At 44.6% G+C, this 19,062-nt stretch overlaps 1 protein-coding gene across 1 annotated transcript in view; it reads left to right on the top strand.

Moving 5' to 3' along the window:
* LOC124594214 overlaps positions 1-19,062 on the top strand; it is a 43,500-nt gene that overhangs the window by 11,804 nt on the left and 12,634 nt on the right. Inside the window, exon 3 of the mRNA XM_047132577.1 lies at positions 15,913-16,053. Coding sequence (XP_046988533.1) covers positions 15,913-16,053 — 141 coding nt within the window. The remainder of the gene's footprint in view (positions 1-15,912; positions 16,054-19,062) is intronic.

Below are 19,062 nucleotides of genomic sequence, written 5' to 3'. Positions count from 1 at the left end.
TTGCAAAACAACAACTATCTGCACGAACAGTTCGACGTTTGCAGCACGTCGGAGACCATGGCTGCGGTTACCCTTGACGCTGCATCACAGACAAGAGCGCCTGCGATGGTGTACTCAACGACGAGGCTGGCTGCACGAATGGCAAAACGTCATTATTTCGGATGAATCCAGGTTATGTTTACAGCATCTTGATGGTCGCATCCGTGTTTGGCGACATCGCGGTGAACGCACATTGGAAGCGTGTATTCGTCATTACCATATTGGAGTATCACCCGGCGTTATGTTACGGGGTGCCATTGGTTACACGTCTCGGTCACCTCTTGTTCGCATTGACGGCACTTTGAACAGTGGACGTTACATTTCAGATGTGTTACGACCCGTGGCTCTACCGTTTATTTGTGGCTCTACCCTACATTTCAGCAGGATAATGCACGACCGCATGTTGCAGGTCCTGTACGGGCCTTTCTGGATACAGAAAATGTTCGACTGCTGCCCTGGCCAGCACATTCTCCAGATCTCTCATCAATTGAAAACGTCTGGTCAATGGTGGTCGAGCAACTGGCTCGTCACTATACGCTAGTCACTACTCTTGAAGAACTGTGGTATCGTGTTGAAGCTGCATGGGCAGCTTACCTGTACACGCCATCCAAGCTCTGTTTGACTCAATGCCCAGGCGCATCAAGGCCGTTATTACGGCCAGTGGTGGTTGTTCTGGGTACTGATTTATCAGGATCTATGCACCCAAATTGCGTGAAAATGTAATCACATGTCAGTTCTGGTATAATATATTTGTCCAGTGATACCCGTTTATCATCTGCATTTCTTCTTGGTGTAGCAATTTTAATGGCCAGTAGGGTATTTAAGCGTTAGTCATCAAGTGTATCTTATTAAAACTATTGCTCCTAAATAGGAGTGATGGCCTTCAATTATTATACATGTAGAAGATAAAATAAACTCTCTGAATAATTGTTATCATATAGTTGTAGCAAAGTAATCTGTTTGCAAATGACTCATTTAGTAAAAAAATAGTAGCGCTCACGAATTATAAAAAATCTGTTGACATTTACAGAAATAAGAAATTTAGGAATCAAACCAAATATAAAATGAAATGAAAAAATTCCAGTTAAACCATCAGCGAAATGCACAGCTGTGACATTTTCTGTTTCATTAATGGGATTGCGAAAATTTGGTCGAGGGATCCCGAATTCCTTAGCGTCCGTTCTCACACTCATTCCATTTGCAGTTGCATCTAATGCTTTCCCTAAAACCTCTTGTGACCACTATCATTACCTTTTGGCTTTGTTATAATCACTTATGCCTTTTTCCATTTTTATTTTACGAACACAAAACAAATTCGACAACTCTGCTCTTTGTAATAACCTCCCCGTCAGAAGTGTGTTCATGGGCACCAACATAAACCACATTTAATTATGACAGATGAGATTATGAGTAAAGAGAACTGCTCACTGTTATTGTTACAACAAATGTATTAAATACAGCCCATACTGCTCTTATTGGAGATCTGCTTTACGTCTACGTCAATAATTTCCCAAATTCAATTGAACGTTAGACTAATAAACGAGCTTTCCAGGCATATATAATAGTATGGTTCAAATGGTTCAAATGGCTCTGAGCACTATGGGACTTAACATCTGTGGTCATCAGTCCCCTAGAACTTAGAACTACTCAAACCTAACTAACCTAAGAACATCACACACATCCATGCCCGAGACAGGATTCGAACCTGCGACCGTAGCAGTCGCGCGGCTCCAGACTGAGCGCCTAGAACCGCTAGACCACCGCGGCCGGCTATAATAGTATATTATTTACAAATTATTCAAAATATTTGAAAAAGTCATTCTCTTCGAATCTCGTCAAACGTAGAAGTCAAAAGTAACGACCTAAAATGGAGGGAAACCAATCGCAGTTGAAGTGCGTTATTCTAACAAATGTTGCTGATAGTTAACACTTGCTACGCCTAATGTGACCGGATAGTTACCAACCAACTCAGATAACTGCGCCCAGAGCAACCACGGCTGAATCATTCCAGTTGATCTCCCTGATTGTCGCCGTTTACTGACGTGCAAATATTTCTAACCTAAGTTGATCTGGTAGTCCATTTAAGCATGTATTACAACAGCAACTTGATTTACCCATCCCATTTACTAATTTAATGTGAGTACGTCATAATCTCTCTTCATAGTCATAAAAGCACAGTTTTCTGATTAGATACTACGTATCTGTGCACCACGTCCCGCTATCAGCGGAAGAGAGGTATCAGCCTAGAAAAGCCCTACAGGCTCACCCCGTCTTGTTCACACGCTGTGTACATCTAGTTGTCAATGCTGACAGACAACCAACAATGCGATAAATGACCGCAGAAATCACTGTCGCACGTGGGTCGAACATATCCGTTAGGACAGTATTGTGAGCTTTGCCGTTAATGGGCTATAGCTGCAGACGACCAACGCGAATGCCTATGCTGCCTGCAGCGCCTCTACTGGGATCGTTACCATATCGGTTGGATCCTTGACGACTGAAATACCTTGGCGTACTAAGATCAGTCGGTAAGAGCCGAGGGGAGGGTTCGAGCGTGGCCCAGACCCCACGAAGCCATGGACCGAAGTTGTTAGCAAGGCACTGTGCAAGATGATGTTGGCTCCATAATGTATTTATATAGTATGGACTGGGTCCTCTGATCCAAGTGAACCGATAATTGATTGGAAATGGTTATGTTGAGCTACCTGAAGACATTTGCAGCCAGTCATGGACTTCATGTTCCCAAACAGCGATGTCATGTGACTGGGCAACTGTTCGTGATTGGTATGGAGAACATCCTGGACAATTCGAACGAATGATTTGGCCATCCAGTCACTCAACACGTATCACATCTAATATTTATGGGACATAAAGAACTCGCACCGGCAACACTTTCGAGATTATGGACGGCTATAGAAGCAGCATGGCTCAAGGAGCTTCCAACGACTTGTTGAGTCCATGCCACGTCGGCTTGCTGCACAACGCCGGGCAAAAGGAGGTTCAACATGATATTAGGAGGTATCCCATGACTTTTTTCACCTCCATGTATGTACGCCGCTAACAGTTCGTACACCGTCTCCAAATGGCCGCTAGCAACTCTCGCTGATCGTCACCATAACAAAGCAATAATACAGTTTAAAGCCAATAGGGAAAGAGTCACATACAAGACGGCACCTCCAAATTTGCACGAAACCACTGATGTTTCTTGGAGTGAATGAACCCTAGCCAATTCACCCAACGCCAGCCTCAGCTAGCTCGTGAGTGCACGCTTTGCTCTGACGTCTCTCTATCTTTACCGAACGAGTCTACGGTGATTAATCCGCAACACACGCCGAGAAAAATAGGATATCGCCAAGTGGAACGCTACGGCCGCGCCCGGGAATGGACTTCGAATTCTCTCTGTCTTCCGTACTGGTATAAGTAACTCGGTTGATCACGGAAGATCGCCTACTCCGGACTTCTGAAATACACAATGAGGAAACTACCTCCGTCCCAAATCGAGCACCACTTCTATATCCCACAAGGGCAGCCGGCTGCCTCTACCATTTCGAGCGATCATTTCCTGATCCGCTTATAAAGCTTTTGTAAAGTGCTGCTCCCTGACAGGACTTTTAGAATTAACTCTGCAGCGAGCGTGTGTCGGAAAACACCGGTCCTAATTGAGAAGCTGATCGCTCTTAAAGTCTTAAGGCTAACAAAAAACTTCATCTCACTTGCAGCCGGAAATTGGCTGAGGAAAGTACAGAACAATAGGGTATGCCAGCAGGAAATAAGATGTTAACAATCCTTATCGGAGCGTCGTAATGACGACAGGTAGAAATGGCACACTTTACACCACATTTTGCCCCAGATAAAAAGTGCGTGCGTTCTTCTAGGGTTCTCTGGCTTCACTTCGTTTTCTCCTGTCCAGCAGTCTTACAGTTACGAATGAGTTTTGATAGTTTTGTAACTTTCTTGTGAAGGGTATCGAAAGAAAGACGCTGATTACCAAAATGAGTTCTTCAACACTATGCGATATTTCAGGTTTCAGTAGTATCAACGCTGTTAGTTTTGAGTTGTGAACAGTACATCACATCGTTACTTTAAAAGCATACATTTAAATAAAGCTTTTATCATTTCATTTACTGATGTTAATCAGTCTGCTGACGATTTTGAAAGTTAGTCACAGAGGAGTCCAGTCTACTCTCGCTTTTGGCCTGTTGTAACGGCGGACCAGAACGCATATTTCTTGAAGTTAGTATACACATGCGTCTCGTCTGTTAACCTGATGCTTTAGGTCACATGGAGTACTTCTTGTTTGCATGTGTGTGACTGGAGAACTGTGGCCGGGTTTTCGTCTGTGAAAGAACTTTGCAAAACAGAATTGAAAATCTGAGTAGCCAATATATTTCCCGTTTTGACGAAAATGACTTTTATTTTGCTATTGAAATAGTAATAGTCTGTTACTGCTTCTTCCAAGAAGCAAAATATCCAAGAACTATTTTCAGCATTTGCGTCAAAATTTTTGGATACAAACACACGATTTTGAAGGACATCCGTGTGATGAAGAGAAAAATGACGAGGATGTCCTTCAAAATCGTATGTATGTATCCAAAAATTTTCATAGGTTTTGCACACCGTGGATTACTTGTAGTATATCACCTCTTTACTATGGGAGTGATCACGCCTGGGTCAAAGCAATGCACTACGTGGGAGAATATGGAAAGAGGAATAGGGATAAGCGGAGGCTCGTCACACCTGAACTTTCTGTCGCCTTTAGTAATGCCCCTCACTACTTACGTGGCACAGTGTTGAACGCCATACGGAAAAACAGGAAGACGGAGACTACCAGTTCAACGGCATCCACTGCCCGCCAGACACTGTGTACGAATAAAGCAAGCTTTGTTTCGAACGAATGATTACAGCTCGTATAATTTTCACAGAAGCTGCTAACCCGGCTGGTAAGTGGTGTGACGGGTGGTGTGCAGAGATCACAGATGACCTCCGTATAATCGTTTTAAGCCCGCCAGTGAGTCCCATGACGTCATCTCCGAACTCGTCGTCTCTGTGTGCTCTTAGACTCGACTCGTTACCTTCCGCCGCTGCCCACTCGCCCCTGGCGTCTGTTGTCGGGTACAGGTGGACTCGACTCGCTCTGGAAAGAGAGCGAGCACACCAGGTCGCAAGCATAACCGAGCACTCGGGACACTGCCGCTGCTTAAGCAACCTTTCTGAAAGAAACTTCCGCCATTACACTGTGAATTACTATTAATTAGATCACACACTCATGATTTCGGCTTGATAGCTGTTTTGAAGTCCAAGTTGAAATGTCACAAAAGTACAACCTGCCTAAATGACATTACCAACCATTAGGGGTGACGATTATTATATACCAATACTAGCGGACCCGACAGACTTGTCCTGCATGATATTTCAAGCGATTAGGATATTAAATAAAGTATGAAATGAAAGGCAAATAATATAATAATTTCATTATTCTTTCTTTTGAAAGAACAGCAATTTTTCTAAAAACAATTCGTTACGATCAATAATGTTTGTTTAATTTTATCTTAATGCGAGTTGATGAACAATATTTTTATTCAATTTTTTTTCTTTATTGTAATTTTAGCACCTCATACAGGCGGGCTGTCAGCAGCATAGCACGCCGCTCTTCAGCCTTAAGTGGTACAATCATAAAAAGTAGAGACAAAAAACAATAAACATGAAGCCGTTCACGCTGGACGAAAAAAACACTAACACTTGTTGACACGGCGCACAGAACACGGAGGACGGCGACGGCGGCACATGTGAACAGTGGAGTTGTAACTGCGAAAGAACGCGAAACACAAAACGAAGCACACACACGAGACACTGATGGCGCCTGGCGCCGGTGCGCGAATGTTCACTATGCGTGTGCGAGTCCGGGGACCTGCCAAGAGAGGAGGAGGAGGAAGGGGAGTGGGAGAGCGAGAGGGGAGAGCAGAGATGCCACGGGCAGGGGAGATAGGGGGGAGGGAGGAAGGGGGAGGGGAAGCCCGGGGGAAGAGGGGTGGAGGAAGAGGACAGGGGAAAAGGAAAGAGAAGGGAAGGGAAGAGAAGGGAGGGAGGCTGCCTAAAGGAAAGGACACCGGAAGTAGGGGGTGGGGCAGGGTCAAAGTTGATAGGAGGGGTAGATGGAGGGGAGGAGGACATCATCAGGGAGGGGGAGCTGGCGGAAGCCACTTTGGGAGAGGGTAAAAAGGGTGGAGAGATGGAGACCGGGTGGGACATGGGAATACAGGCGCGACAGCGGGCGGGGGTGGGAGAGGATCGGGGAGACGAGCGGGTGAGGAGGATCGAGTTTACGGGAGGTGTACGGGATCTGTATCCTTTTTTTATTCAATTCCTCAGGAGTATAAATGAATAAACTTGACGGTTTACCAATGCGAGAACACGCCACATATATTTGGCCATGTGAAAAGACCGGCTTTTCTAGATACAACCCACAAATTGACATTGTTCGACCTTGTGACTTATTAATAGTCATGGCAAATGCCAAGCGAATTGAAAATTGCAGACGTCTGAATGGAATGGGAGAGTCTGAAGGGATCATTGGAATTCGTGGCAGGAGAAAACTTCACCTTCAAATTTGCCGTTCAAAATTGTAGCTTCAAGAACATTGCCCATAATTTTTATGACTAATCTTGTACCGTTGCACAGCTTAGGTGCATTTAAATTCCGAAGCAAAATGATAGGTGATCCAATTTTTAATCGCATGTTATGTGGTGGCATTCCTGGTAAATCCAGCGAATTCAAAAATTCAACAGGATAGTTGACTGCTTCGTCAGAATCGGTAACAGTGTCGATCGATTTGAACATTATCTCATTTCCGGGCAGTGACTGTTGTATTTTGAAGTTAATAGCGTCAACCTCGATATTTTTGTGGCTAAAATAGCTCGTTCACGAAGCCACGCATGATTAATGTAATTAGCTTGTAAATATGGAAATATGCTTTCAATCCAAGTATCTTTCATATTTGCAATGTTGTAGAAATTGTCTGGCATTGTGATGCATTGTGTGTCTCCATGCAATGACATTGTTCCATTTCCAGTGTTGGGCAATTGCGCAGAGAATGATAGTGCCAATGGATCGTTTTGCAGTTGAACACGTATATTTGTGTTAAGACGTAATGTACTGACTTTTCGCCATAGAAAAGATTTTTTTTTATACATGCGTTAATTTCATCCGCATATGTGGCGCGTGGAATGACCGGCATTGTCTGTATAAAATCACCGGACAGCAGCAGTAAGGCACCACCGAAAAGCCTGGTGTTATTATTTAGATATTTCATCATTGTATCGAGAGCTTCAAGTGAATGCTTGTGGGCCACAGTGCATTCATCTCAGATAATAATTTTGCATTTTTTGCGAAACTTTAGCCATACCAGAATGCTTTTGTATGTTGCACATTGCATCTGGATTTGTGTGACTGTTCAACGGCAACTTGAGTGCTGAATGTGCAGTCCGTCCGCCATCGAGCAAAATGGCTGCAATACCTGATGAAGCAATTGCTAACGCAGTATGATTTTGTGATCGAATGTGTGCAAGTATTAGTGAGATGAGAAACGTTTTCCCAGTGCCACCTGGTGCGTCCAAGAAAAAGAATCCACGTTCTTCTGCTGCAATTGACAAATTAATTCGATGGTATACATTCTTTTGCTCATCGGTGAGTAGTTGCTCACTATTTTCAACGAAAGTGGTTAGAGAGACCGTATTGAACTGTTGTTCGTGCTGAATCTCGCTGTTAGTGATGTCTGTTGCTGGGCGGTTAGGTGAGGGCATACCAAAATGAATGAGTCGCATATTCGAAATCAGAATGCAAATATCTTCAATCTTTATTAGCGCCTCCTTATATATTTCCGGCGAAAAATCGATATTGGGATCTTGATCAGCTATCCGTGTGCGATGCAGAATGTCTTCGCTCATGTATTCTTTACATTTGTCCCAGAGGACAGAAGCTTCAGATGGAAAACATGTCGTCAGTAATATGGCGAATAATTGGCGATTTTGATGAGGAGAGGAGCTCAATGTTGCAAAAAAAAATGGCTCTGAGCACTATGGGACTTAACATCTATGGTCATCAGTCCCCTAGAACTTAGAACTACTTAAACCTAACTAACTAAGGACATAACACAACACCCAGTCATCACGAGGCAGAGAAAATTCCTGACCCCGCCGGGAATCGAACCCGGGAACCCGGGCGCGGGAAGCGAGAACGCTACCGCATGACCACGAGCTGCGGACACTCAATATTGCATCTGCAATCCCAATGGTTGTCATCTTCCAGCAAATGTAATTCGCGACACGCATCATGATATGTGTCGTACAAAATGCCATTGACTGTTCGCAAGTATTGGAAGGACGTCGGTCCAGGAACATTAACCAACAATAAACGCAAGGAGAAACATTCGCGTTGCTTTGGATGGACTGTGTATAATCGGCCTAATGTACTTCCCATAAATATCCCATTGTATCCTTCAACCGGAACACCTGGCTTTCGTGGTTCCCACTTTTTTTGGCTGTTTGTTCCATGCGAAACATCGTGGCACATCAGTACACATTAATGTCTTTGCGAATTGACTGGGAATACCTGGTCGGTGGAATAGTTCGAAAAATTCAGTTAGTGTGGTTTTTGGGGCAATTGATGCACGTTGTAGAGCAGTCGCTTCCGTGAAATAAACACGCTCTCCATTTTCAAGGTGCACGGCCAAATGTATAACAGCAGGGTCTCTTTCGTGTATCGGAAAATCCAAAATATGCCAAACTGCTTCATTGCTGCTGATATATCGGCCAACTTGATACCGTGTTATTTCATCGTTTTCGTTAACATTGACAACAGCAATTACAGCCATATCACTGCCCTTATGGACATATTTGCATATACATTTTATGGACTTCACCGAACTTCAGAGCTCAATGTTTATGTGTGCTTTGTAGATTTTACCCAGCAACGGTGAACACGGAACCACCCAGTGATTGTCAGTGTCAACTGCTGTACCGTTTGACAAGCGTAATTGATGTGATTGACTACCATGGTCAATGTCTCTACGACGATACAATGGATAACCATCGATATTAGTGATTGTATCATTTATACAATATTTTGTTAAACGTTTCGTACAGTTTCCTTTGTCCATGCACGGCTCCGTCATGTTTATAGCACCGCATGGACCATGGATAATGTTAGCGGTAACAATCTCATACAATTCTTGATCGATATTCCGATCTGGAATTTCTGCCGAGATAATTTTATCAATTTCTTCAGACAGTAGTTTGTCGACCAACCAAATCAAAATATGCGCGTGTGGCAAACCCCGTTTTTGCCATTCAACATAATACAGCCAGCAACGTGTTTTGCCATATACAGAGGAATGTATAATCAAGTTCATCAACGATTTTAACTTTTGTCTGAAGACACGTTCAGTGATATAGTGCCGATCTATTGCAGTTTGACCTGGCAATAACGCAATTTTAATTTCGTCCCATTTTGGATCATACGTAAATGTAATGAATAAATCTGGTCGTCCGTACGCGCGCACAAAATTCATGGCTTCTTGAATCTATTCTTGCATATGACGTGGGCTACCAATATATGATGATGGAAGAATATATGACGTACCGATTTCGTTGATATTAGTTATTCCATGTGCGTTACCAACAATAGCATCACGCGAATGAATGTATTCCTCAGCTCGAAGTTTCGCTTGATTATACCTGATGTATCGTAATCGCTCGCTTTCAATTTTCGCATACATATCAACGATATATTGATGAAACAGCTGATGGCATCGGAGATTATTATTGTCATCATTGGCACGAATCATCAACCGATATGCGTAAAAGTTTATCGCGCTTACTTTCTTGCTGGTTTCTGCACCTGCAAAGTAAAAATATAATTAAGACATAAAGAAATAAATCGTGCATAAAAATAAAATATTAAGTAATGACATTTGTAGATTGTACCTGTTGCTGGAGATCTTTGTTTGATATTTAAATGATATCCATCTTCTCCTTCCCAAAGTATCAATGGATATTGCAAAGCGTCGTAAGAGCGATGACCGTCTTCAGTCGTAGGCACTGTGTTATCTCTTCGTTGGATTCGTATTCTCGACGTTCAAATGCGTCTCCAACCATAACAACTACAACTTCATTAATGGTCGGTGCATTATAACGGCTCGCGTGCTGCCAGATGGTACTTTGTCTGGTTTGATGGCGATCGTATAGTTGTCGTTTTGCAGTCTGCTTGAAACGGTACTGAACAACTGGACCAACTGGTTGTAATTCTGTAAAAACGGTTCTAAAATACCCACAATTTATCGCTCCTCCATGTGCTCGATATGGTTTTACTGGCAGCGTGCGTTTATTTGCTGCTCCTCATCGCCCATGAAGTAGATTTGCAAAAATTTTGATGACGAATTGAATTTGCGAATTTTACGCAAAAACAATTTAGACTGAGATGTAGCTCCAGCCAATAGTGTTTTCAATGGTTCTGGCGGCGAACTCAGTGGTGGCAATACAATTTTTCAAGACGCGCAGCAGAAACCGACCGATTCACCTTTGTATTTGAGTGCATGGCAGTGTTGGCATTGTTTGTTCATAGCACCGATTACAATTTGTGAATGTGACGAATAGTCGATGACAGACTCATATTCAAACGCAAGGTGAAGAAGTGATGCACGTGTCAATCAGCGAGACACTTCCAAACGCTGTTGTTCACGTGTTCTGAATGTGTCGGTGATTCGTTGACGGGCCAGTCTTTGTCTCAATGCATTAGCTAGAAGGTGTTCGTTGCGTTGCTCTTGACTTTCATTAGCACGTCTGATTGCGGCCTGGTTTCTTAAAATTTCGTTGTCCGTCAATTGAACTTCTGCCGATTTATTTAACCGACTGTTCTGGACTAACTGTGAATTCCGAGTCCGTCGACCAATATTTCCTCCTCGTCCCCGAATACGTGGTATTGTTTTATGTACGTAACTTATATGTGAGTATAATACACTTAATATTGACTGAAATGCGATACCTGAAATATCAAAAGACACCGTACAAAAAAATTAAAATGTCAAAATGACGAAACACATATAATATAATAGACTCAAATTAAAATGTCGACAAATAAACGAAATCCTATGCACGTAACTTATATCTGAATATAATACGCTCAATAGTGCACACAAAAATGCAACGCCACCTACGGTGCTGATTTAAGAATGCAATTTGCCAGGCCCCCACTTGAATGCATACACAAAAATTCATTCAAATCGATCTAGCCGTTTAGTTGCAGTATAGATAAATAACCTAGATACCGACTGCAGCGCCATCTGCCGGGCTGATTTGTGAACCTATATCATCCAGGCCCCCACTTGAATGCATTCACAAAAATTCATTCAAATCGATCCAGCCGTTTAGTTGCAGTATAGATAAATAACCTACATATCGACTGCAGCGCCATCTGCCGGGCTGATTTGTGAATCTAAACCATTCAGGGCACCACCCAAATGCATACAAAAAAGTTCATTCAAATCGGTCTAGCCGTTTAGGAGGAGTTCAGTGACATACACGCGTACAGTAGAATTATATATATAAAGATAATGGCTGTTCAAGAGTGTACACAGGGTGGAGAAAAAATGCCGCATTTGTCGTTCGGCTTGCGATTCCTCATCCCAATTCAAGACAAAATAGTACCTATTAAACACAGTCCCAGCAGTAAATTTAATAGAAACGCAATTTAAAACACGAGGCTTTGGCAATACTGTAACTGCGTGCAGCGTGGCCAGTAACAGGTAGCATGAACTCTGCACTGTACCACAGCTGTCCCTTTAGCTCAGTGAGACGAGGCAAGGCCGTCGGAAACAGATACGTATGTAAATTCACCGACCTTCGAGTCACGCTCGCAATAAAATTTTTTTTCACTTACAACGTCAAATTGTGTCCAATTTACACCTCCTCAATGGGCTATCTTATTTCTTTCTGTTACAATTACCTTTATTTAAACATTAGGACGAAACACGAACCTCTTACAGACATAAAAGACTATTTTGTTTCATCCATGATACCAATAAAGCCAGTAGAAAATAATAGTGGATACAGTAACATCGTCTGTATGCAATGAGATACACAACATTCAATGGGTAGACTACAATAGATTGCACATTATGCTATGCACAGTAAATCCATTCTGTACATTTAACGTCAAGGCTTATCTTAGTGTGCGTGCATCGTCCACTTTAGAGAAGATATTCAAAGTGACCACTTTGTAATTGCAGACACTTCACCACTCGTTGGATCATACTTTGCTGGACCCTACACAACACACCTGCATCCGCCATTGCCGAAGTGGTATGCTTCCGAGGTTTAGATCACGCACATCCAAGGATGTCCTACCATGAATTTGTTCCTTCATTGTCCGCACAAATAAAAATCTAGTGGATTAAGGTGCGGGGGACGTGGATGCCAGAACACTGGACCTCCATGACCAATCCACATTCCTGAAAATGCTTCATTTAAAAAGTGACACACATTCATATAAAATTGTCGCGGTGCACCATCATGCTAAAACCGCAACTGTCACCGAAAACCAATTGGAATGTCTTTTAATGCGCCAGGCAAAGTATTGGAAAGAAACATACGATACGGGGGCACATTCACCTTGTCCATTCGTCTTGTCCAGCAATAAATAAGGGCCCAAAAGCGCTCCTGCCCAGATTCGAGCCCGCAGGTTTATGCCAAAGTGTGCCTGAAAGCCACGTTCACGAGTGGATTGCGTTCTGACCAATAAAGGCTGCCGTGGAGGTTCAAAATACCCCCACGAGTGAAGCTTCATTCGTCAGTCCTTATAAAATTATTTATAAAATGTTAGTTATCTTCCATTTGGTGCAAAAACCAATCACAAAACTGCACTCATCGAACGTGGTCTTCTGGCCGATGGTATTGTTTAACGTGTAATGATATGGTTGCAATACTTCATCGTGCTACACTTCAACAACCACTCTTTGAGATATGTGGATGTGCCTTGCAATATTACGGGTACTTCGCTAAGGTGACTGGTGAACGGATTCAAGAATCACGTCCTCTGTTTGTGGAGTACATCTAGTCCTTGAACGACCTCTTTCCATTACTTGTGGACGAATGTTACTGGTTTCCCGAAAGCGTTGCTCCAGACAACGAAAAACATTGTTATCAAGATGGCGCCTTTGACGGTACCGTGCAGCATACGCACGAACAGCAGCAGCAGCAGCAGTTTGGTTATCAGGTGTTCCCCGCGCCAAAAGCATTTCGGCACATTCATTGTTTGTGTACTACATCGGGAAGCTGCCCTACATGAACTTCATAGGACCAGTTATGGCTGTGCGCTGCGCGTTTAGTAGACACATGCATACAGTTTAATGGATCCCACTGTCATATGATTGGCTATTATCATGTGACAAAATGGTCCTGCTTATAAACAACGAATGCAAGGCAACGGACGTCTAAAATATATAAAAAAAAGGAAACTGATGAGGATCGAGCCATAGCTCCATGGTGGATGTGGGTTTGATGTTCCAACAGTCCACTCGCTAAGCTACAACGGCTGGTGCTGTAGCGTGGGTTGATACACGTTCCTCTGCACATTCCGATTCGCTGCACTATGTGACAGTGTTGCCAGATCCTCGTCTTCATACACGTGTTTTCAAAATTCCAGAAAACATGACATGAGGGTCAAGTGCAGTCTCTAAATAGAGATTAATATTTAAAATAAATTTATAACATTCTTAGAAAAATTTACAGAAACGAATGGTGGGCCAACCTACATAACTCGCTATTAGCCCATGAAAGTAAGCAGCCATTACCAAAACTGGGCTGTAACAGTGACGTTGTTATGTACCCAGGTTTTGTTTGAAGTAACACATACGGTTTTCTCATGGTAGAGGTGGAATAAACAAGAATATAACCATGTTGTTTCGACTGTGTGAAATTCGTATGTTTTTCTTCAGAAGCGTGGACTATAGCATGAAATTTGTTCCAGATGTTACTCGTCCTCTAATGTGGCATACACTGATGAGCCAAAACATTATGACCACCTGCTTAATAGCTTGTTTGTCCGTCTTTGGAACGAAATACATCCCTGATTCTGCGTATCAGGGCTCTGACAGTCTGCTAGTAGGTTTGTGGAGGTATGTGGCATTAGACGTCTGAACACAGGTCAAATAATTCGCTTAAATGACGGGCCGTTGGTTTTGCGTCCGCGTTGATGGCGCCCGATAGCTACTCAGATTGGTTCCATAGGATTTACATCAGGCAAAACTGGTCGCCGAGATGTCAAAGTGAGTTCACTGTAATGCTCCTCAGACCACTGTAGCACGGTTCTGGCTCCTAGACGCGGACAGTTATACGGCTGAAAGATGACATCGAGGTCGGGGAAGACATCAAGCATGAAGGTATGCAGGTGATTCGCAGCTGTCAGAGAGTCTCGGATTACTACCACAGGTTCCATGCAAGCGCAGGAGAATGCCTCCTACAGCATTATACTGCTCCTACCAGCCTGCGTTCGTGTCACGCTGCACGTTTCGAGCCGTCATTCACCTCGATGACGGCGTTTGTGGACACGGGAATTGACCTAGTGTAACAAAACTGTGACTCACCCGAAGAGGCGATGCTTTTCCGTCGATGACGTTCGAATCCTGATGGTCCTGTGTCTACTGCAGTGGTAATTGATGTTGTCGTTGTGTCAGCATGTGAACATATAGGGGTGGTCTGCTGCGAAGCGCCGTGTTCAACAACGTACGATGAACGGAGTGCTCGGAAACACATGTGCGTGCACCAGTATTGTGCTCTGTGAGCAGAAATGCCACAGATCACCATCTGTGCTACTTTACGGATCTTCCGAAGCCCAGGTTCTGTTAGGAGTCGTGGACCTCCAGCCTCTTAGCACCTAGTGGTAGTTTCACTGTCCTCCTACCTCTTTCCATAAATGTTCACGACAGTACCACGCGAACATTCGACCAGATTCGCCGTTTTATAGATACTCGTAAGCAAGCTCTGCGTACTATTAATCTGCCCGTTGTAGAAGTCGCTTATCTCACTGGATTTCACCATTTGCAGCCTATATCTTCACTAGGGTGATTCCACGTCCGTACCTGCTTGATTCCCTCGTCAATCCCTGCTCCACTTACATACTTTTGCCGGCCGCTGTGAGCGAGCGGTTCTAGACACTTCAGTCCGGAACCGCGCTGCTGCTACGGTTGCAGGTTCGAATCCTGCCTCAGGCGTGGATGTGTATAATGTCCTTAGGTTTGTTAGGTTTAAGTAGCTCTAAGTCTAGAGGACTGATGACATCCGATGTTAAGTCCCATAGTGCTTAGATCCATTTGAACCATTTAAATACTTTTGTTACCGCGTCACGTGCCCAAACCGCCATCAGGCGGCATCCAATCTCGCGGGGGAGGGGGGGGGGGGGGCAGTGGTCATAGCGTTTTGGCTGATCAGTGCATTTGCAATTATGTACATTTCATCAGTTAAGTTTCATCTTACACCCTCCACAGTCTCACAAAACACAGCTTTGTTAAACCATCTCAACCTGACAATTGATCACTTCGTCTCAGTGTTTCTCCACAGCAGAAAGATCGTGTACTCATCTTCTGTACTAACAGTAAATCACAAGTAGCCTTACACGTCTGTGTGGCACAGTAACAAAGTACGAAGCGACTGCAGCGCCAAAGTTCTCAGACTCGTCATACACGCGGAACTACAGCAAGAAAGAAGGAAGCCCGTTATCACTGATGTGACAGCGGCGGCTTGATTTGTGAACTATGCAACCCGCAACAGCTGACTCGTACTCGGCCTGTTTCTGATCTCTGGTGGTGGTGTGTTGTGTGCGCAGCGCTGACGCTGCGCTACCGCTGCGAGGAGCAGGTGCAGTGCGCCGGCGTGCCGCACGCCGCCTGCCTGCCGGACGAGCGCGGCTACCAGCACTGCCTCTGCAAGCCCGCCTTCGTGCTGCACGCCGACCGCTGCCTGCCTAGTAAGTCGCCGCACTGCTTCTCTTTACTTTAGTTTCACTGCTGGCCATTAAAACTGTAATACCATGTACTGTGAACACGGCGCCCATTGCTGCCGATTCCTTTGATGCGGCAGCAAAGAGAGACAAGCCAAACAGTGCTGTACCCAGCAAGACTGGACACCGAAGTGGCACAACGGTGGTAGTCGAGCCTCCGATTCTGTGTACAACATCTACATCTACATATATACTCCGCTAGCCACCAAACGGTGTGTGGCGGAGGGCACAATTCAACCCCCCCCCCCCACCCCCCTCTGTTCCACTCTCGGATAACGCGAGGGAAAAACGACTAAATGAATTTTATCCATAGTGGATGCTGTCGAGCTCCGTGATTGTTCCTTTATGGGGTTCTACAACCCCGGAAAAACGACTGTCTGAACGCCACAGTACGAGCTCTTATCTCCCTTATCTTTGAATGATGATCATTACGCGATTTGAAAGTTGGTGGTAATAATATATGCTCTACATCCTCGGCGAAGATTGGATTTCGGAATTTAGTGAGCAGCCCCTTCTGTTTAGAGCGTCGTCTATCTGCAAGTGTGTCCCATTTCAAACATTTCGAGCACAAGTGGGATGAGTCGCTGCCGCCGGCCGCTCTACACCACGGCGGCAGAGGGCGCTTGCAGTCCAGAGCCGCTGGTGGCGTTACTCATCGGGCGCACACCATTGGGTCAGCCAGATCCCTCGCGGCCACTATCGACTTCAGACATAAATTTGCATTTCCATTACCAACTGGGACGCCCATGGGGTGGTATCGATAAGTGATACCGCACTTACAGCACTGCAGTTTGTCGACGATATTCTATGCCCTGTTTTGTCGCCCTTCATGGCGCGCCTTCCTGGGCTTACATTTCAGAAAGATAATGCCCACAGGCACATGACTATAGTTTCTACTGCTTGTCGTCGTGGTTGCCAACCCTACCTTGGCCGGCAAGGTCGTCACGTCTTTCTACAACTGAGAATGTGTGGAGCATTGTGGGCAGGGCCCACCAACCAGTTTGGGAGTTCGACGATGTAACGCGCCTATTGGACAGAATTTGGCACGATATGCCTCAGGAGAATATCCAGCAGCTCTAACAACCAATGCCAGGCCGAATAAATGCGTGCTGAAGGGCCAGAGGATGACCAATGCGTCATTGACTTGGTCAGTTTGTGACGATGTTTTTTTTGAATAAATGATACAATTTTCCTCAAATTTTAATAATTTGTATGTCCGTACCTGTACATCACATTTACTGATTTCCGTCTCATTCGGATAACTGCCTCGTTGTGTGTCGTTTGTTTTGTCTTAGAATGTATCTAAATATACGTTTATGCCCCAAAGATCGATGCAGCTCCATTTTCTGAGAAACTATTAGCTAATATAAAATTCTCAGGTTTATGGTTAAGTCAGTTGGTCGAATTTCTACGACGTTCCGACGATTTTTATTTTCGACGTTTTTCGGTGAGAAGTCGAGGTAAGGCCCCTATGAACTTTTTCACAGGTGCCGGATGTGAGCCTTCTTATCCTCCTCCCTTAGAAGATACCTACTTCTGTTATTTGGGAAATATGCTTCATCACGCCAGAGACAATTATTGTTCTACCACTTTACTTTTTTTAAGCGCTCACTGAGCCTCCGGAACTGCCAAACTACACTACTGGCCATTGAAATTGCTGCACCAAGAAGAAATGCAAATGATAAACGGGTATTCATTGGACAACTAGAACTGACATGTGATTACATTTTCACGCAGTTTGGGTGCATAGATCCTGAAAAATCAGTTCCCAGAACAACCACCTCTGGCCGTAATAACGGCCTTGATACGCCTGGGCATTGAGTCAAACAGAGCTTGGATGGCGTGTACAGGTACAGCTGCCCATGCAGCTTCAACTCGATGCCACAGTTCATCAAGAGTAGTGACTGGCTTATTGTGACGAGCCTGTTGCTCGGCCACCATTGACCAGACGTTTTCAGTTGGTGAGAGATCTGGAGAATGTGCTGGCCAGGGCAGCAGTCGAAAATTTTCTATATCCAGAAAGGCCCGTACTGGACCTGCAACATGCGGTCGTGCATTATCCTGCTGAAATGTAGGGTTTCGCAGGGATCGAGTGAAGGGTAGAGACACGGGTCGTAACACATCTGAAATGTAACGTCCACTGTTCAGAACGCCGTCAATTCGAACAAGAGGTGACCGAGACGTGTAACCAGTGGCACCCCATACCATCACGCAGGGTGATACGCCAGTATGGCGATGACGAATACACGCTTCCAATGTGCGTTCACAGCGATGTCGCCAAACACGGATACGACCATGATGCTGTAAATAGAACCTGGATTCATCCGAAAAAAGGACTTTTTACCATTCGAGCACACAGGTTCGTCGTTGAGTACATCATCGCATGCGCTCCTGTCTGTGATGCAGCGTCAAGGGTAACCGAAGCCATGGTCTCCGAGCTGATAGTCCATGCTGCTGCAAACGTCGTCGAACTGTTCGTGCAGATGGTTGTTGTCTTGCAAACGTCCCCATCTGTTGACCCAGGGATCGAGACGTGGCTGCAAGATCCGTTACAGCCATGCAGATAAGATGCCTGTCATCTCGACTGCTAGTGATACGAGGCCATTGGGATGCAGCACGGCGTTCCGTATTACCCTCCTGAAACCACCGATTCCATATTCTGCTAACAGTCATTGGATCTCGACTAACGCGAGCAGCAATGTCGTGATACGATAAACCGCGATCGCGATAGGCTACAATCCGACCTTTATCAAAGTCGGAAACGTGATGGTACTCATTTCTCCTCCTTACACGAGACATCATAACAACGTTTCATCAGGCAACGCCGGTCAACTGCTATTCGTGTATGAGAAATCGATTGGAAACTTTCCTCATGTCAGCACGTTGTAGGTGTCGCCACTGGCGCCAACCTTGTGTGAATGCTCTGGAAAGCTGATCACTTGCATATCACAGCATCTTCTGCCTGTCGGTTAAATT

The sequence above is a fragment of the Schistocerca americana genome, chromosome 1 (assembly GCF_021461395.2).
Source record: "Schistocerca americana isolate TAMUIC-IGC-003095 chromosome 1, iqSchAmer2.1, whole genome shotgun sequence".
Classification (NCBI taxonomy): domain Eukaryota; kingdom Metazoa; phylum Arthropoda; class Insecta; order Orthoptera; family Acrididae; genus Schistocerca; species Schistocerca americana.
The sequence above is the reverse complement of the archived record's forward strand: the minus strand, read 5'-3'. Positions and strand labels throughout refer to the sequence as shown.